Genomic DNA, 21,041 nt, shown 5'->3' with positions numbered 1-21,041 from the left:
AATACTGTTACGAAGCCTTGGGAACGTTAAAGGGTCACTCAGAGGTAATATTAAACATGTTGACACAGTTAACCCCTGTAGTTCGTAATCTCTCGCTTTCTTCCGCGTTTCGCTTCCGTATGATTTATGATTTATTTGTTTGAAGGTACAAGCATTTATTTAGGGTTACTATACAGTATATTACCCTTGTTGACATTTATAACCCTCGAATTTATATACTTTCAAGGTTTGTCGAAATTAGTCCTTTATTTATTATAGATGCCACGTGTAAACAAATGACACGTGTTAACACATCATTGGACACAAAAATTCGAGGTGTTACATCCTCACCCCCTTAAAATAAATCTCGACCCGAGATTTACTCAAATAAATAGGGGTATTTTTCTTTCATTGTAGCTTCGACTTCCCACGTATATTCAGGACCTCTACGAGCATCCCATTTGACTTTTACAATCGGTACGTGCTTTCTGCGAAGCTTCTTCACCTGTCGATCTTCAATCGACAATGGTTTTTCTATAAACTTTAAGCTCACATCTATATGCACATCTGTGTGTGGAATCACCAACGATTCGTCGGCGAAGCACTTTTTGAGATTGCAGATGTGGAACACATTGTGAATTCCATTGAGCTCTTCAGGCAAGTTCAGTTTATAGGCAACTGATCCGACCCGTTCAATGACCTCAAAAGGTCCTATGTATCTCGGACTCAGTTTGCCTTTCTTGCCGAAGCGCATCACCCCCTTCCAGGGTGATACCTTAAGTAATACTTTTTCACCCACTTAGAAGTGAAAGTCTTTACGCTTTGGATCAGCGTAGCTCTTCTGCCTATCGCGGGCAGCCTTGAGACGTTCCCGGATCTGGACAATCTTGTCCGTCGTCTGGAAAACAATCTCTGGTCCCGATAGTTGGACCTCTCCTACTTCCGCCCAACAAACAGGCGATCTGCATTTCCTACCATATAATGCCTCGAAAGGCGCAGCCTTTATGCTGGTGTGGTAGCTATTATTGTAGGAGAATTCGATCAGGGGTAGGTTTTTATCCCAGTTACCACCTAAATCGATCGCACATGCACGAAGCATGTCTTCTAGCGTTTGGATAGTACGCTCACTTTGACCGTCCGTCTGTGGATGGTAAGCCGTACTAAAGTTTAAACGCGTGCCCAAAGATTGCTGGAAACTCTTCCAGAAGTGTGATGTGTATCTAGTATCCCTGTCGGAGATAATAGACACAGGTATGCCGTGTAAGGCTACAATCTTATCAACATAAAGTTGGGCTAACATATCGGAGCTATACGTCTCCTTGATGGGTAGAAAATGAGCTGATTTAGTCAGCCTATCGACTATGACCCATATTGTATCGTTTCCCTTCCTGGTTTTGGGTAACTTGGTTATGAAGTCCATAGTTACGCATTCCCACTTCCACTCGGGAAGTTCAGGCTGTTGTAGCAAGCCAGACGGCTTTTGGTGCTCGGCTTTGACTTGAGCACAAGTCAAGCACTTTGCTACATGGGCGGCTACAGACTTTTTCAAGCCTATCCACCAATAATTTGCCTTTAAGTCTTGGTACATTTTGTCAGCACCCGGATGGACTGAGTATTTGGAACTATGGGCTTCCTGGAGAACAACATCTCGTAGTCCTCCATGAATCGGAACCCATATACGTCCGTTCAGTCTAAGAATTCCATCCTTGCTAAGAGTCAACTGCTCCTCAGTTACTCCCAGCTTTTCATTAGGATAATTAGCTTCTAACACAGCCTCACGCTGCGCAGCTAATATCCTTTCCATCAAATTATTCTTAACCTCAATGCTCTTGGCATTGATTCGAATGGGTTTTACCCTTTCCTTCCTGCTCAAGGCATCGGCGACTACATTCGCCTTGCCGGGATGGTACCTGATTTCACAGTCATAATCATTCAGGGTTTCCATCCAACGGCGTTGCCTCATGTTCAACTCTTTCTGGTTGAACAGGTGCTGGAGGCTTTTGTGATCAGAATAAATCACAAATTTAATACCATAAAGGTAATGTCTCCACAACTTTAGTGCAAATACAACGGCACCCAACTCCAAATCATGGGTGGTGTAATTCTTTTCATGCACCTTTAATTGCCTTGAAGCATAGGCAATCACCTTGCCCTTTTGCATAAGCACACACCCCATGCCTGTGTGTGATGCGTCGCAGTAAACCACGAACTCATCAGTACCTTCTGGTAATGTTAACACAGGAGCGTTGCTTAGCTTCTGCTTCAGGATTTCGAAGGACTCTTGCTGCTTTGGGCCCCAAATGTACTTTTCTTTCTTCTTGGTCAAAGAAGTCAAGGGCGCAGCAATCCTCGAGAAATTTTCAATAAATCTCCGGTAGTATCCTGCTAACCCCAGGAAGCTACGGATTTCGGTAGGCGTCTTTGGCTCTTGCCAGTTCATGACTGCCTCTACCTTAGCGGGATCCACTTGGATACCACGCTCACTCACAACGTGTCCTAAAAATTGAACCTCTCTTAGCCAGAATTCACATTTCGAGAATTTGGCGTAGAGTTTCTCACGCTGTAGTAATTCGAGAATGCAACGAAGGTGCTTCTCGTGGTCATCTTGATTCTTGGAATAGATAAGGATATCGTCGATGAAGACTATGACGAATTTGTCCAAGTATGGCTTGCAAACGCGATTCATGAGATCCATGAACGCAGCCGGTGCATTTGTGAGCCCAAAAGGCATCACAAGGAACTCGTAATGACCATAGCGAGTCCTAAATGATGTCTTATGTACATCTTCATCTCTGACCCTTAGTTGATGATAACCCGACCTCAAGTCGATCTTGGAGAAGTAGCTCGCTCCTTGCAGCTGATCGAACAGATCATCGATCCTTGGTAAAGGATATCTGTTCTTTATAGTAACTTTATTCAGCTCTCTATAGTCGATGCACAACCGCATCGATCCGTCCTTCTTCTTTACAAATAGGACAGGAGCTCCCCAGGGAGATGAACTAGGTCTAATAAAACCCTTCGCCAGCAGTCCATCCAACTGGGTCCTCAGTTCTTTCATTTCCGTTGGAGCTAGTCTGTAAGGTGCTCTTGCTATCGGAGCTGCTCCAGGAATGATGTCAATTCTGAACTCCACTTGTCTATCTGGTGGCAAACCAGGTAGTTCTTCAGGAAAAACCTCGGGGTATTCAGAAATGACAGGAAGATCCTCGATCTTCGGCTTTGGTTCTTCTAATATCACCTGAGCCATGTAAATTACACAGCCTCTGTTCAAACACCTTGAAGCTTTCAGCATAGATACGTCTTCGGGCAATCCGTAATGCGTATCCCCTCGAATGGTAAGAGATTCACCACTCGGAGTCTTTAAAACTATTTGCCTTTTGCCGCAAATGATTTGGGCCTGATTACGAGATAACCAGTCCATGCCTAGCACAATGTCAAAACCCGCAAGTTTGAAAGGAAGTAGAGATAAAGGAAAAGAATGGTTCCTAATGGATATTTCACATCCTTCTAGAACAGTAGAGACGGTTTCTATCGTGCCGTCTGCTAACTCTACTTCGTATTTCACGTCAAGGGTTTTGATTGGCATATCTAGTAGTTGGCAAAATTTCTGGTCTACAAAGGATTTATCAGCGCCAGAATCGAATAGTACTCTTGCAAATATATTATTTACGAGAAAAGTACCTGTAAGCACATTGTCGTCCTTAACCGCTTCCTTTGCATCCATGCGAAAAACTCTCGCATTTGACTTCTTAGTCTCTTCCGCCTTCTTGGCATACTTCGGGCAATTACTCTTTATGTGCCCCTTTTCGTTACAACCATAGCAGGTTGCATCCTTTATCTTTTTGCACTCCACGGTCTTGTGATCCTTGGACTTGCATAGCCCACAGGATGGAGTCTTTTGTTGCGACTGTGAACCAGACGCAAACCTACACTTCCCGGAGTGAGGTTTCTTGCAGACCTTGCAGTGAGGTCTTCCATCAACTTGCCCCTCTTTCTTTGCCTCCGACCCTCTCTTGCCCTCACCGTTTCCACGGTGCTTTTTCCCAGACTTACGTGAGGTATCATCCTCACGTTTTCGCTTTTCAGCCTCCTTGCTCCTTTGTGCCCTCAGACGGACAGCATCAAGTGTAAGAGACAAGGAGAGGTCAGTAACTGACCTGAAGGTCGTCGGCCTAGAGGCCTTTACACTGGCCTTGATCGCCGGCTCTAAGCCCCCAATGAAACGGGCAATCCTTCTAGGTTCTGGTGTCACAAGATATGGCACCAGACGTGACATAGTGTTAAAACTTGTCAGATATGCTTGACAATCCAGGTTTGTCATCACTAGTGAGACAAAATCCGCCTCAATCTTCTCAACCTCGTGCTGAGGGCAGTAGTTTTCTTTTATGAGGGCAATAAACTCCCCCCATGACATTCTGTATAAGGCAGTCTTACCTGAAGCCTGCACCAGAGCTCTCCACCATGCCAGGGCCTCGCCCTTGAATGACTGGGACACAAACTTAACCACGTCCCTCTCAGCGCACCCGCTGATGTCCACTATCGTGTCCATCTCGTCTAGCCAGGTGATACAGTCAACCGCACCTTTCTCCCCTGTAAATTCACGGGGCTTACATGATACAAAGTATTTGTAGGTGCAACCCTTAGCACTTGACGCATCAGTATATTCTCTATCGCGATGAACGCTGTGCTTAGTAGACGAGTGCTTGTCGTCATCTTTCTTGGGTTCAGAGGGTGGTTTGGAGTGTGTCTTTGGTTTAGAGGGTGGTTTTGACACAGTTCTGCCTTGGGACTCAGTATTTTGACGATCAATAGCTGCCTGGACAGCATTGTCAATCAGAGCCTTCAGTTGTGCGCCTGTCAAATGTACTGACGCATTGTCATAGTCATCTTCATTCGTGTGGCTGTTCTCTCCATTGGGATCCGCCATTGTAACTTGAATCTGTTACAGAAGATAACAAAATTTTATTTAGGCGATTATTATATAATTGTCTTTTATGACAATTTGTCAACCATGGTACAGAGACCATATTTGGTTAATTTATTAATTCATTACATATTAGGATCTGAATATATCCTATTTCAGCTATATAAATAGTATTGGTGGCATAAAGCCTAATCATGATGATGTTTTATAATGTTAGCCGAGATTTCATAGAATCAAAGGCATAGAGATTTGAACCGTAGTTCTTTTATCTCTTTCTTGCAGAGAGTCATAGACTACCACTGCCTTTTGTCTTTATAAGACAATTACTATGGCCCATAGGCACTACACCTCTAATGGATGTTTTTAATAAGGTTGGCCCGTAGGCACTACATCACTAATGGATGTTTTAATATGGTTGGCCCGTAGGCACTACATCACTAATGGACGTTTTTATAATACTGGCCCGTAGGCACTACATCACTAATGGATGTTTTAATAATTCTGGCCCGTAGGCACTGCATCACTAATGGATGTCTTTATAATACTGGCCCGTAGGCACTGCATCACTAATGGATGTCTTTATAATACTGGCCCGTAGGCACTGCATCACTAATGGATGTCTTTATAATACTGGCCCGTAGGCACTGCATCACTAATGGATGTCTTAATATGTTGGCCCGTAGGCAATGCATCACTAATGGATGTCTTTATAATACTGGCCCGTAGGCATTGCATCACTAATGGATGTCTTTATAATATTGATCACCTTCATTGGTGATTTAACCCATGATTTATAGATCATTTAGTTGGGTTTTGAAATCCTTAAAGGATTATTGTATAAGAATGAGGTGCGTGATTATAACGAATCACATCTGCCATGAATGTTAACATGCGTACAGAGGTTAACAGGGAATCAGAATCTTTTCAGTTAGGTCGTACCATCTTGACTAGATCTTACAAGACCCCAAGCTAGGTTCCACCTTTTAAGATTCTTTCTTTAGGCAGATCAATATAAAAGGAATGGTTTTGATTTATTTTATATATATTAAAACAAAACTCATAACATACATTCCAAAATCTCAAATACAATTACATATTGCCCTAAACGGGTCTTTCAAATAGTACATACCTCCATAGAGGGTTTAAAATAAGTGACAAGTCCACGCAGGGACTAATACAAGATAGATGTCCATGCAAGGACTAAGGATAAGTCCACGTAGGGACTGAAATACGATAAGTTGTCCACACAGGGACTTATTTTAAAATAGAAATTACATTCGTACAACTATTAAGGGCTAATGGTCACGTTTCTTCTTTTTGCCCTTTAGTAGGTTCGCCAAGCCCTTGAGAAATCCTCGGTGGCTTTTCTTCTCTTCCTCGAACTCTCTCTCCACACGATCTAGTCGATAGAGTATTTCTTCCTGTTCAGGAGGAGAGAAACGTGGTTGTGGCGCTTGATGCGGAGCTGGAGGTCTGGGAGGTATTGGATACCCATGAGCTGAGTAGTCCGGTGGTCCCATGTTTCCATGTGCTCCGTCAGGGTAGCGCGCATTATATCTTGCCGACACCACATAGGGGTCGCGCTCATAGCCGTAGTTGTATTGTGCTTGTGACGGTTCGAACGGGTTGTAAGCCGTCGGACCCGTATAAGCAGGTATGGGTTGGTCATACCCAAATGGTGGCGAATTTTGTGCAGCTGGTGCGGAGTCTGCCTCCTGTATAGGACTTGAAGGTCCTTCTTCTTGTAGCGGCGGATAGTGGCTACTACTAGAATGTCGAGGAGTGCTAAAGTGGATACCCCCTCCTCCTCGGGTAGACATACGAGCATTTGTCCTCCTACGCCTCGGCGGATCAGGTATTACTGGTTGTGCCGGTGGCGGAGGTGGTGGCGTAACTGCCTCAAAGCGTGAATCCTCAGAGGGATCCTGTGGATGTCTCGGTTGTTGAGATGTCTGTCGAGATGGCGTGTAGTACCATTCATGTCGGTCAAACATCGCTTGGAAACTGTCAGGTCCTTGATAGGGCGTTCCATGGAAGGATGACCCATCAGAAACTTCTATCGGATGCGTGGGCGTACCACGAGCTGGTTCAGTTGGATCCTCATCCTCCTCCATGGGGTCTTCAGAAAAATGGTCTTGTGGCCCTAGTGGAACAAAACCTGAAGGTTCCTGTATGTAGTCAGCTGGATTAAATTGGCTTATGTAGTATGGAGTAGGGTCGTCGTAATTTCGGTGCGATACCGAACGCTGTAGAGGTATGAAGGAAGGTTGTGGGTTGTTGGGATTATTTTCTGAATCTGGCCCAAAGGAGTGCCGATAGGATGGCGTCGAGCTGTGCGAAGTGGAATGCCTCGCGGGTTCGTAAAGATCTCTTCGTCGTTGTGGCTCTTCGCTCCGTGTCATCGAAGGATGTCTTGTACCAGATGTTCCAGCCTCGTTATCGTGATGTGTCACGATTTCTCCTCGGCCTCTTCGTCCCCTTCCTCTTCCTCGGAATATAACAGGTGGCATTTTCCTGCTCCAAAACTCATTAAAAATCAAATCGAAAATAAAGACAAAAAGGAGTAATAATCCGAATTTGTCCTAAGTTATTGTCTAGACTCAAGTATGTGCAATTGTGTCACTGAGATTAAACACAATAGGATAGTGTTTAATTCACTCAATGTTGGCTCTGATACCAACCTGTCACACCCCGATTTCCACGTGTCTCACCGGTGGGCCCGGTGGGGGATTACCGTGACGATGTTGGCAACAATATAGTCAAACCACACAATTATATAATGCACAGCGGAAGCACAAGATAAATATATAAACTTCAACCTCTGATTGTAATATCAAAATGTATTACAGGGGTTGAATATATCCACAGTGGATCGTAATTAAACATAAAGTATTGTTCCATCAGATACTGCAATCAAGCTTGCGAGGCTTATCCCGACGCTAGAGAGCTAATACCAGCCAATTTACGTTTAGGTACCTGCACTTAATCTTTTTGGGGAAAATACGTCAGTTTACACTGGTAAATACATTCAACTGACACATTTGAAAATGTTTATTAAAAATTGATTTGAATGCACAAGGCACAAACTCTTTTATAACTTGGGAAAATTCATAATGATCTTGTGAACGTTTTACATGTTCTTTTATGCGTTCAGTAGCCCGGGTCGTGCCGGGTTAAAGATTTATAGACACACCACGTTTGCGTAAAACCGTAGTATAAAAACCAACGGCTACGTCTTTTAATTTTAATGTCGACACTTTATACCGGGTGTACGCCTACACCGGGATGTCGATGGTCGTGGCCATTTCGTAAAATGATGCCAAGGATATCCGGGACAACGGTCATTAAACCCCCCAAAGGCTTATAAGCAACAAAACTGTTTAAATGAGCCAATCATATTTAATCAATTAACCACCTAAGCGATGGAATTATATAATGCTCAATCAAGCGGTATTAATATACCGTAACCCAAGCCCATATAGGGGAAATAAGTTAAAGTATTTACCTTTGCAAGTATAAATCCTTAATTTAGATCAAGTCACCGATAGCTTTTACTGGGGCTCCTAATCTGGAACGAAGGTTTTAATTAACCTCTTAGAATCCTAACGGTCCTTATATTAGCCGTAGCTTAAACCGGTTGATTCCGATACATAGATATGGTTAATTCGCACGAAAAGGCGAAAACCGAGAATGGAGTATGATTTGGACCCAACAAGTTCAAAGACTTGTTTTATATGGGTTTATAGTTCATACTCTGGATTTTGGGGTTCAAATAATATAATTTGACCCATATCGGCTATTGCACGAAAACTAGTTCCATGAGCCGTACCGTGTGCGCAAATAGGCGAGACGGTTAACCGTAAGTGTCCTACGCTTATTTCCTAAGTCAATATGCCTTAAAAGTATTGTGGTATCAGTAGGATACCTTCCGTAATGCCCGTAACAAGTTTAAGTTTATATTATGCCCCGTAGGGGCTTTTCGGTTATTTTAAAGACTTTAAAAGGGCTTTTCGAGTTCTACAGGAAATCTGAGTTTCCCGAACAGCTTATAGAGCTTAAAATACTTTATTTATTATTTAAAATCAGTGGCAACTGGAATCGGGTCAAAAGACCTTGTAGAACTCCCGTTTTGGCCAAAAAGGGCATATTCGGTATTTACCGAACCGTAGCCATAACCGCAGGTTATGAGCAAGGTAAAAATTATTAAAAATCTTTAAAATTCCCAAAATATTATTTTACCACAGTGGGTAAAAGTTTTGGTGACGAAAACTTGGGTTAGATGGGCGTTATGCTAATTGCGCCGTTAATTACAAAACTTTCTTAAAAGTGCGCTTTTTAGCATAACTCTCATTCTAGACCTCGGATTGACGTGAAACTTTAAGGACATGCTTATAATTTAATAAGCAAGGTTTTGGTCTGTTCACATGTCCGAAATACTCGTTTTAATTTTAAAAGGCCGTTACGGTCAACTTTTAGGCGAATGACGGGATTGCGCAAAAGACTCGGATAACTCATGAACCGACCACAGAGGTTTATACCAACATGTGACCTGGTCCTAAGAGAGTCCTAAGGTATATTTATACCTCACTAAAACGGGTCAGAACTGAAGTCAAAGCAAGAGTCAAACTTTTGCGACATTCGGCTCCGAACCGGTTCAATATAGTAAATGATCGATTCAAACGAGCGCAAACAGGTTTATATACTTATTATCATGTTTTATGATTGTCAAAACAGGTTCCATAACATATACATTACAGATTATGCATAAATCGCTAAAATAGCTTTCTGTTGACTTTTTAACCGCACGTTTGACTCGACATTTGACATAGTTAGAGTGGTGATCAGGGGGAACCATTTTAGAGGTTTATTACCCACATAAATACCAACTCATAACCACTTTTGATTCGTCATAAGACTGAACCATTTCTGATTTATTGTAAAGTCAAACCGTAGTTACGACGGTTTGGTTCTTAGCCATTTACTATGGAAATGTGAAACCACAAAGGGTTAGATCACTTACAGAAGTTGTGTTCTTGCTTATGGAGCAGAGAAAAGGACTTGAGAGCTCTTGCAATGATCAGAGATGTGTGTTTTTGATGTTGTGAATGTTATGTGCCTAAGGTGACTATTTATAGCCAATGTTAAGGTCCAAGATCATCACAACTCAGCCTACACTGATCATGGATGATGGGCATATGTCCCCTAAGGTGTATGGGTCAAATGTAGGGTGCCCATGCCTCATTTATTGGCTCATGATCGTTCAAATGCTCCAAAGGCCAAGTAGTTACAACAATTCTGCATCTGGGCGTCTAATACGGCCCGCATGGAGGTTCCATGCGTTTACAATGCGGGCCGCCTGGGATTAAAAGATCAGACGCGTAATTGAGGAGGCTCGCGGCCCGCCTCAACTTAACCCAATATGCAACGCGGGCCGCGTGGGGTTAAGATTTCAGAAATTTTAAATCTTTTGTCATGATTACGAAATCCAGGTAATTAATAACGAAATCTTTCGTAATGATTTACCTGACCTTTCGGGTTTGAAGGGGTAACTTTGCGGTTTGGCCCTCGGTTATTTACCGATAGGGGCCTCGTGTTATTTACCCGCGCTATTAAGTCCCCGGTTTATTTATTAATTATATTGGAAAGCCTTAACTTTCACTGTTGACGCTTTTAACCCTTCTTATACGAATTTGAGTATAACTCTATCGTTTTAAGACGGAACTTCGCGGAATTTATACGGTATATTCTAGTGAGCGTATAATACTGTTACGAAGCCTTGGGAACGTTAAAGGGTCACTCAGAGGTAATATTAAACATGTTGACACAGTTAACCCCTGTAGTTCGTAATCTCTCGCTTTCTTCCGCGTTTCGCTTCCGTATGATTTATGATTTATTTGTTTGAAGGTACAAGCATTTATTTAGGGTTACTATACAGTATATTACCCTTGTTGACATTTATAACCCTCGAATTTATATACTTTCAAGGTTTGTCGAAATTAGTCCTTTATTTATTATAGATGCCACGTGTAAACAAATGACACGTGTTAACACATCATTGGACACAAAAATTCGAGGTGTTACAGTCTCGCTCCTCACTCTCTTTCTGGTGACTAACCGGGCAGCAACATCCTCTTCTTCTTCGGTTGCCTCTTCTTCATGGACTGATGGGGTCGCGCCAGCATCAGGGTTACGAGAACCCCCGCTTCCAAAGCTTTTCGAGCTACCCGCTCTAGTCTTTATATCAGCTGTGCGCGACAAGCCTTCAAGTGAGTCACTTATTATCACATAATCGTCTAAGTCACTTTGTCGAAGGCGAAGAGTACCTTTAACAGCAGCAGCGGTTGCGCGACTACCAGCCCCCTTGCTGGTCACCTCCAAGTCCGTTTTAACTGTTTTCTTCTTCAGGGGTTTTTTCTTCTTCTCTTCTGGGTCAATCCCCAGGTCGCGCAACACACCTGCAAATATATTAGACCACGAACTTAGCTCGCCGTTTGAAGACCCTACAGACTCCTCGCTGGAAAGATAAAGAACCTCTTTTCCAGCAGGAGTCACAGAGCGCAAAGGACGAGGTTTAGGGAATAGCGCACCTTCTGTTGCAATTGGCGGCGCGGCAAATGCATCAGCAACAGGGTACATGAAGTTGCCCCTGATCTGCTCATACCAGCTCTCTTCATCCTCGCGCAACGGGCGCACGCCCATTGATCCAGCAAAAGTGGCAAAGGCAGCTTGATATAGTTGCGCATCTACAAGTCAGAATATATTATGTAAGAAAAAGCAAACTTAAATCAATGGAGAGGGAGAAAGTCACTAACCCTGATCGCCAATCTTCAAGACAGGGACCTCTTTGCTGTCGGGTGACCACCGGTCACTCATCTGCGCAGCTACCAACACATTTTCCCCAAACACCCGATTAGGGGTAGGGGTTAATTGTTGATACCACAGCGCTTGCTTGGGGATTGGAAGATCCTCCTTCAAAACAGCCTCAGTCCAGTCCCTGAACAACATGGTAATCGGAAGCACCTCCTCCCTAATGAAGAAAAACTTAGGTTTCCAATCGTGAAAACTCTTAGGAGGATTTAGTAAGATCTTCTTTGCAGCACCACGGCTGGCAAAAGAGAAGAACCCCATCGTTCGTTGCAACTGATAAAAAGCCCGGAACTTCTCGACAGTCGGCTCAATACCATGAGAACGGCACAGAAATTCGAAGTGACGAACCCGAACCATCCCAGGAGGGCTCATCTGGGAAAGGTGAAAATTATAAAAGTGCAAGATGTTTCCCAGAAAGTTAGTCGCCGGTAACCTAAAGTTACCCTGAAGGAAAAAGTCTTCATATAGGGTAATGTAACCCGGCGGTGCGTCGGCGGCGGTCTGGCCCGGAGCCGGGTACCGAGCATCCCACTCCGGTGGGAACCGGAAACCTCGAACAAATTGTTCAAATAGGCCGAGATCCCACTTGAGGACAGGAACCGGACCCTCCTCGGTAGAAACAGCCTCATGGTGTTCTTCAGTCATTGTAACAAGAATTTTTGAAGAAAACTTGAAGATCTGAAGAACTCTCTTGAAGATTTGAAGAAATCTTGAAGATTCAAAGAAAGGAGAGGAAAGTAGAAAGCAAGGAAGAGAGAAGTGAGAACCGTCTCACATCTCTTCAGATATATATACCCATCGCATTTAATGCGATGGGTAAGCGTGCCGTATTCGCCGCTAGGCTAGCCAATGAGAGATTGTCACGTCAAGCGGAAAAGCAGGGGTGACGGTTACCACGCGCGCGTGGGCCTCACTCTCCTGACACGAAGTGCAACCGTCGCAGTCGACATGATGACGCCCATGCCAGGGGTTAACTCAAACGTCGCACTCAACGACTTATTCCACCAACTTGCCAGAGTTCAAATTTCGAAGTTTCCCGCCATAAAATTACAAGTAACTTCAGTGAAAAGTTACCAGGGCCGCGCAAGCTAACATCACCTCAACAACACCTCGCGCCCGATCAGATACCCAAGGAACCACTTGGAACCTGCCTGGATAAGCTGCGCAGTTGAAAACAACAATTTTACAACGCGCCACACCAACCAAATTCCAGAGAGCATTCCCCTTCTTTTATTTTTCTAAGTCCAGAGCTCCAACCACTTGCGTTGCGCATGGTGCAGCACTGGACTGGGGGGACTTGAAGGGGTATGGTCCCAAAAAGCCGCGCAAACCCCCGTGTGGTTGCGCTTGAGACATACTCCTTATTTTAATAAACCTCTTACTGAGAAACTCGCGCGAGGTCCGATTCTCAAGAAACCCAGATAGCAGCACTTGGCATAAAATAAGGGAACACATGGGCATACTAACCACGCGCGGGTTAGTTACATGCCCAACAAGAACCACACAGGAGGGAAGCGCAAGGCTACCTCCAGTGGTACACAAGGTACAAGTGGCAGTGAAAAGAGCCAATGAACGTCCAGCAGGGTCTGGTCAATCGTGCGCCACGATCGCCTGACGATAAATACATAAGGACGCCTACGTGGCACCAATCAGGGGACGGAGACAACTGTCCCACGATCTCCACTTGTCTGCTGATGGCAGAAAGACAGCAGGGCCGACAACAATGACACGTGGCTCCAATCAAGGTGCGCCAGCAACAAAGAGCTTCTAGAAGCCACTAAACGGTCGGCACCAGCAAGGCAGGGAGCATATCCGCTACGCTGTCCATTTCCGGCCCAAGGCCCATCAGCCCATATCCTCTTACACCTCTCCGGCTATAAATAGAGACCTCATTCCACAGGTTAAAGGATCCCATTCCCTCTACTCTCACTCTTAGCACTTAATTACTCTCAAAACAGTCGCTTATTCTCACGCCGGAGCCTGGTTAAGAGGGAAACCCCCACATTCCCCTCTTAACGAGTAACGGTGTTCTGTTTTGCAGGATCACACATCAAGTCGGAGCTCAAATACTCATTAGAAGATTAACCACTATGATAGGAACATAAACCAAACTGATTAGTAACCTTAATCAGTTCAGTGTTTCTTCAGTTACGGTTGAATTAATTTGAGAGTGCTAGTGGAGTTGAAAGCTGGGAAATGGATCAATTTTTTTATTTGCGTTGGAAATTAAGAATGAATGCACTGCCTATAGGTATCATTTTATTAAAAGGATTATCACTACTTTAGCAGCTTGCTTACTACTTACAACTTTATTCTCGATTATTCCATTTCTTATGGTAAAATATGATAATTTTTTTTTTCTCGGGACCACTTACTTTTTTTCATCAAGTGAGAATTAGAATTAATTCCAGTTTGTCTACTTCTATCCATGTCGGGAGAACAGAAACGACTTTAATCAACCACAAAAGTTATTTACTACACGGCGAGGAATTTCATTTTTCTCTTAATGGGAGTTTTGGGTGTCAGATTATACAGTTCTAATGAACCAACAATAAATTTTGAAACATCGGTTAATAAGTCATATATTCTATATAGGAATTTTTATTGATTTTTGCTGTCAAATTGCCGATTCTACCCTTACATACATGGTTACAAGATACCCATGGAGATGTGCATTAAGTACTTGTATGCTTCTAGCTAGAATTTTATTAAAAATGGGAGTGTATGGATTGATTCGGATTATTATGGAATTATTTCCACATGCTCATTCTATATTTTCTTTTTGGTTGATGATAGTAGCATAATACAGATAATCTATGCCTCTTCACCATCTCCCGGCCAACGTAATTAAAAAAAGAATAACATATTCCTCCGTATCTCATATGGGTTTCATCTTAAAGGAATTGCTTCAATAACCGATACGAGACTCAATGGAACTATTTTACTAATAATCTCTGATGGCTTTATCGGTGCTGCACTTTTTTCTGCGGGAATGAGTTATGATAGAATTCGTCTTATTTATCTCAAAGAAGTAGGTGGAGTAGCTATCCTCATGCCAAAACTCATTACAATGTTCAGTAGCTTTTTCATGGCTTCGCTTGCATTACCAGGTATTAGTGGTTTTGTTGCAGAAATGCTAGTTTTTTTTGGGAATATTTACCAGCCAAAAATATCTTTTAATGCCCAAAATTACAATCACTTTCGTAGTGGCAATTGGAATGATATTAAATCCTGTATTTATTATTTATGCAACGTCAAATATTCTATGGATACAAGTTTTTTAATACTCCAAACTCTTATGTTTTTTTAGTCTGGACCTTGCGAGTTATTTGTTTCCATCTCCATTTTTATACTTGTAATAGGTATTCGTATGTACCCCAATAATTTTGTTTTTTGACTATCAATTGATAAAAGGTTAAAGGTACTCTATCTAATTATTTTTATAGATAGTTTTCTTTAAATAAAACTCCTATTATTTTTAAGAGTTGGTTAATAAAAAAAAGAAGTATTTTTATTCTCTTAAATCTATATAAAGTCAAAACATAATATGAATGTAATTTTTTACCCAATGTATTTTGCATTTGTGAGAATTGTGTGAATCACTATATCACTTGATTCACATGGGTTTCGCCGGTTGAGACAAGATGTTTTATATACACCATATTGCATTTTGTTTGTATTCTTACGAAGTTTTTCTTGAATTTAACTATAGGTTAACGTAAATGAACCATAACTATGTAACCCTATTCCTAATAGATTGACCCAAAAATAGCATATACAATAATAAGAAAGCCTAGAGTCGCCATAATTGCAGAATTACTCCTTGCAAATTTTTATTTGTTCGAGTATGCAAATGAATTGCGAATACGATTCAAGTAACAAAGGCCCAAGTTTCCTTTGGATCCTAACTCCAACATGATCCACATGCTTATTTCCTATGATTAAAAAGATAAATCCAAGACTAATCACGCGATAACTCGAATAATATTTCTAAAGTTCGTAGCATTGGTCCCGAAAAACCTCAATTTATTGCTTCCTCTCTACAAATAATGCCTACTCCTTCAATCCGTTCTAACAAATGGAATTCCGAGTAATAAGCTTTTGAGATTCAACAATTCCTATTAAAAAAATAATCGCAAAAATCCAAACATTTATCTATCCAGCCATGAGGTACATTAGCAAGGATTCCACCAATGCAAAAAATAATAATAATAATAATAATAATAATTGTGCATCATTCGCATACGGATGGCAGCTTTGAATCGGTCATATATCAATTCTCTTTCTCAAAAAATATAGAGGAAATTAGTCTGCGCCTCGATATCTGCCATAAAAGGGATGCGAAGCTATATGACTGAACTCCAACATGATGACTCTGATATAACTGGCCCTTTAGGGACTTGAATATTGCCTAATTGCTCTAGCGCATTTACAGTTTATACTTCTGTGAAACATAGTAGCTAATTAATCCTAACGTGTTACATAAGGCAATATTGTATATTCGATTGATTTTCCGCAGTATTTTCTATACCTCGGTGTAAATAATCCAGTATTGGTTCACATTCAATAACATCTTCACCTTCTAGAGTTACAATGAGTCAAGGAACATCATGCATTGTTAGGTGGTGAGGTACCATATTCACTATTATAAGGTCTTTTCTTGTAGATGGTACAGTCATAGGTTTTTCCCGATTCATTCTTACATGAATTGCTTAAAGCAAAAAGAAGTTCATCAATCTGTAAGGGAATCATTCAAACTAACTCTTCAAATTAACGAGTTTTCTTTCTCGAATGTCCAACTTCCCTATTAATTCTTTATAACGTGCTCTATTGTTTTTTTACAAATAAGGCAGCAACCATTGACGTTTTCCCATAATTTTCTGCAGACCTCTCTGAGATAAATAGTATTTTTTGTGCAATTCCAAATGTGAAGTGAGTCTCCGTATCTTATTGGTGAAATTTGTTATTTGAAATTCACCAAATCCTATGTTTTCTTTGTTTTCTTCTTGTTCTTTCAAAATAACAAAAATAATAATATTAGAAATTTCAATATAGTATAACAATAATCATAGTTTATTTATATTCATTTTATCAGTTAACATTAATCCATCCGATTTTTGAGTTCATTTGGATAGTGACACAAAAAGACGATACCAAATAGTCTAGTACAAAGATTCTACTGATTAATTTATAGATTTAATTGATATATCATTTCCTTATTTCTTTTTTTTTTTCCTAAACTTGGATGTAAGACAGTTCATGTGTGCATCAGGTTAACTTTTTTTTTTGGAACCGGTTACTTGCACATAACATGGATATTACAAATTATGGACAACATAAAAAATGAAAAATATGATTGATAGAATAAAGTGACGTAATACAATTCATAAGTTGTGAGTGCTATCGGTCAAACGGTGAAAGTTACAAATATTTATCTGATAACCCAAATATAAATAAAAACTTCAATATGAAACACTTACTAATTAAGTTTAGCAGCCATGTTAAAAGTGTTACGAAAGAAAAATACACCCAAAAAAGTACTCAATATTTTAGTTTATGGCTTTGACAATGAATTGTTCAAGAATTTATTTAGATAGTATGCTAGAAAAAAAAAATTGTATGAAAACATAATTAAGGGAGACGATGTTATGAACTTTTTTTATTACTCGTCGCATACATTACGTTTAATAAACAATAATATTTGTCTCATTCCATATTGCAGCTTGAGTTGAATAACAACAAAGAATAAGATAAAGAAACACTCAAATTTCAAAGAGTTCTTATGCAATCCATTTGGCGAATGCATGAACTAACTCACGAAATCCATGACTTTTGGCATGCTAAGTGATTTGACCATCGATATTCGATTGTCTTATTTCGAGATGGATCTTTAAATCTCTTCCAATCGTGAATAACCGTGACCAAATCAGTGACTTTCGCTCTAATACTCCGGCAACAATTTGCATGTACAGTTGAAACAATGTTAGCATCTCTACTATCTTGACAAAATCCACTGAAATAAATAGTGTCCAAAAACCTAACCCTAAGCCTTAACCTTTCAAAAGCACTTTTTTGCATTAGCTCAACAAGAACATCTTGTTCTTTCTTTCCAGTTGAGTTGTTTCTTTGCCCATACCATTCATCAAACAATGCGATAGTCTTGTTGTTAGATTTGATCATGTAGAAACCGGTGTTTATCGGATTTGTTTGTGACCATTGATTGCCATTAAACTGATCCACACTTATTTGAAGATCAATAGTTTCGTTTAGGGTTAGCCTTGGAAAGGGATTCCTTAGCCACAAAACATCGGTGTCCTGTAATTCATTCAACATGAAACTATGTTATTAAGAATGACTTGATAGCGTACATTTTTTAATATATTATTTTACGTGCCTTATTAACACTACTAAAAAAAAACACACTATCTCATTAATGAAAAATAACAATTCCAAAATAACCAAAAATTTCAAAATTCGTTGGTGATCCAATAGTAATTATCGGATGAATCCCGATGATGGCCTACAAAGTTAAGGTATAATTGAAAATAAATATTTATATGGTTGATTATCACTAATCCGTCGATGATATTGTCATGGTTACCCATCTGTGTCTGTTTGTGTATGCACATGTGCGGCAATATTTATTTCATAACCAATATAATATTGAGAACCATAAATACTGTATAATCATATAAGCGTGTAGATGACAAATAAGTAATATTCATATAAAATGGTTTTTATATAGACATTGTATCCAAAATGGTTTTTATATAAAAGAACATATATGCACTGTATATTGAGAGAACACGTAACAACAAAATGAACCATTTATTTTTCTAATTTAGAAAACCAATAAAGTTATAAGGTTTATTGTTTCTCAACCATCTCATGAAAGTTATTTTTGAAAACTGAGAAATATGTTTATTGGTTGTATATGTATATAACCTACATATGTAGATTATATTGGCAACACATTTGTAGAAAATCTATGCATGTTATGTAAAAAGTATAAGATTTAAAGAATATAAATCACTGATAAAAACGTTAACTGATTTCATTTTTTTCTTAATGTACTTTCAATAATTTCGCGTTCTATAATGATTTTCACCAATGCATTTATATATTATTTTTTAATGTAGAGATGCATAAAACATTAAAACTGCATTCTTTATTTCATTTTCTTTTCTAGTTATGTTAGACACGTATTTAAAGAAAAATCAAAATTAAGACAATGCCTGATAATCGTCGATTTAATTTCTTGATTCTACATTTATAGTTATAATATAATGATAAGTTTAGTTGATAATTCGTAGTAAAAAGGAAGGAAAAGGCACGTCGCCATTGGGTCCAGTCTATCAAGATTCGTGGACTTCTATGGAGAAAATATTTAAATATTAATTAAATAGTAAACGTTTTTGAAAAAATATCCAAGTTCTAAAATATAATACTTTTCATTTTTATACCTAAAATAACAGACTACTTTACTCTTTTATCATCTATATAATATAATAAACAAAATTTAAAACATCATATTACTTTTAGCTTTAAATTGATGAAAACAAGTTTGTCATAGTATTTGGATAAAAAGAAAGTTTAAAACATAGTTCACCTCACCCAGGAAAAACGATATGATCGAACTAAACTTGTAAGGAGTACAAATAACTATATAAGAGAGTGTAGGGGTGAAAATGCATTTATTTATATTTCGTATATTAGATTTTAATGTATTACTTTGGTTAACTATTTATTAAATTTTGTTTAAATTTAGAAGACGTAAAATTAATGTATTACTTTGGTTAACTATTTATTAAATTTTGTTTAAATTTAGAAGACGTAAAATTGTATACCTTTTTATATATAAAGTTCTAGAAATCGGTAACTTAAAAAATTATTCGTATATAAAATTTAATATATTATTTCATAATTGTAAATGTAAATTTAACATGTTTCCACATGCTTAGTCCCTAAAATAAGGTAGATATAAATTCAACATGTTCCCACACGTTTAACCCCTAAAATAATAAAATAGATGTAATATAAGTTATAACACATTGTAAAATTGACTTACCGTAAAAACAAAGTTGTATCCACGCCGAAGAACATCTCCAAGAAAACGGGTTCTTTGCCACATCATCTTTATGAAATCCTCAGACATGTAAGTCTTTTCGTCGACAAAGTCCTCGCCATCGGTTTTCAACTTGTAACAATGTAATCTAAGAAACGTACACCGTTCAAACGCGGTTTGGTCAACTGCCACGATCAAAAGATGGTTGGTCAATTGCCTTGTATTTTCTCCTAGCCAAAACCCGTCTAAGAATATATCAAGCATTGGTTTGTCCCCCTCGGTATAAGCTCGGTTCACGATGGTGATGATCACCGTTTTGTTGGCCATCGAAGCTCCCTCCAAGGCTGTTTCCAACTCATCTCTATACATTGAAGTCTCATGCTGCAATCACACAACACACGATATATATTTAAGGAAATTGAATAGAATTCAATAGATTGTTAAGACATTAAGTATGAAATATATATATGTATATATTTTTCTAATCTTTACTGGTTTGAGGAAGTTTTCATGGTATCTAGTTAACTTTTTGAACTTTTTTTGATTCTAGGTGATGTGCTAGTCGAAAAAGCGGTTGTGAATAGCGTTTATGAGACATAACATCTGCTAGTTCAGCTAGCAGACCCTCGTTAACACTTATCACATCCGTTAGTTCAGCTAGCAGGTCACTTAGAATCAAAACAAGTTACAAAAATTGACTGGAAACCATGAAAACTTCTCCAAACCACCTAAAGCCATAAAAAAAAAGTCAAGTATGAAGAAGCTTACGATGGCTAACGAATGTTTCGAATGATGAAGCTTGCGGGTCATGGAGGTTATTGAAACCGAAGGGTTTTCTCCTGATAGAAGATAAATAAAAGTTAATGATATAAGCAATAAAGTGCAAAGGGCAATAGGGGTTCCAGCTTTCATTGATTGATCCATCATGATGATCTTGTGGCGGCCGACGGAGGAGTGCGGTGGCCGGAGACCAGTTTACAGGTTGGCGATATATCAGGAGGAATTTGAGTTAAATTTGGACTTGGAGAGGAATGATGATTGGTTGGACGCGAGTTCATGTTGGACTTGATCACTTCATAAATAATAGTCATGCATGAGGTGCCGTGAATATTGATTCATTTTGGTATTTATGAGTTGCGACTTTTGCTGGGTGTGTTTTTATGTTATTTGTTTGACTTGAGGGTATACACTTGTTTGTATTTTATA

The 21,041-nt window shown here is 39.7% G+C and overlaps 1 protein-coding gene and 1 pseudogene across 1 annotated transcript; one reads left to right on the top strand and one right to left on the bottom strand.

The window, feature by feature from the left end:
- Positions 1 to 14,132: 14,132 nt before the first annotated feature.
- Positions 14,133 to 15,167, top strand: LOC118480310 (annotated as a pseudogene).
- Positions 15,168 to 17,416: 2,249 nt separating this feature from the next.
- LOC110869111 (uncharacterized protein At1g28695) lies at positions 17,417 to 20,866 on the bottom strand. The gene is made up of 3 exons (XM_022118400.2): positions 20,604 to 20,866; positions 19,839 to 20,216; positions 17,417 to 18,085 (listed from the first exon to the last, which is right to left on the bottom strand). The coding sequence occupies exons 1-3, from the start codon at positions 20,760 to 20,762 to the stop codon at positions 17,585 to 17,587; spliced, it is 1,038 nt and encodes a 345-aa protein (XP_021974092.1). The 5' UTR covers positions 20,763 to 20,866; the 3' UTR covers positions 17,417 to 17,584.
- Between the last annotated feature and the right edge of the window lie 175 nt (positions 20,867 to 21,041).

Source organism: Helianthus annuus, chromosome 7 (genome assembly GCF_002127325.2).
Source record: "Helianthus annuus cultivar XRQ/B chromosome 7, HanXRQr2.0-SUNRISE, whole genome shotgun sequence".
Taxonomy (NCBI): domain Eukaryota; kingdom Viridiplantae; phylum Streptophyta; class Magnoliopsida; order Asterales; family Asteraceae; genus Helianthus; species Helianthus annuus.
This window is presented reverse-complemented; position numbering and strand designations above follow the sequence as displayed.

Coding starts and splice junctions, on each gene's coding strand:
- LOC110869111 (XM_022118400.2), bottom strand. CDS start 20,762: ATGATGGATCAATCAATGAAAGCTGGAACCCCTATTGCCCTTTGCACT. Junction 20,217..20,603: donor CGAAACATTCGTTAGCCATC/GTAAGCTTCTTC, acceptor GTGTGATTGCAG/CATGAGACTTCAATGTATAG. Junction 18,086..19,838: donor GATACAACTTTGTTTTTACG/GTAAGTCAATTT, acceptor AATGAATTACAG/GACACCGATGTTTTGTGGCT.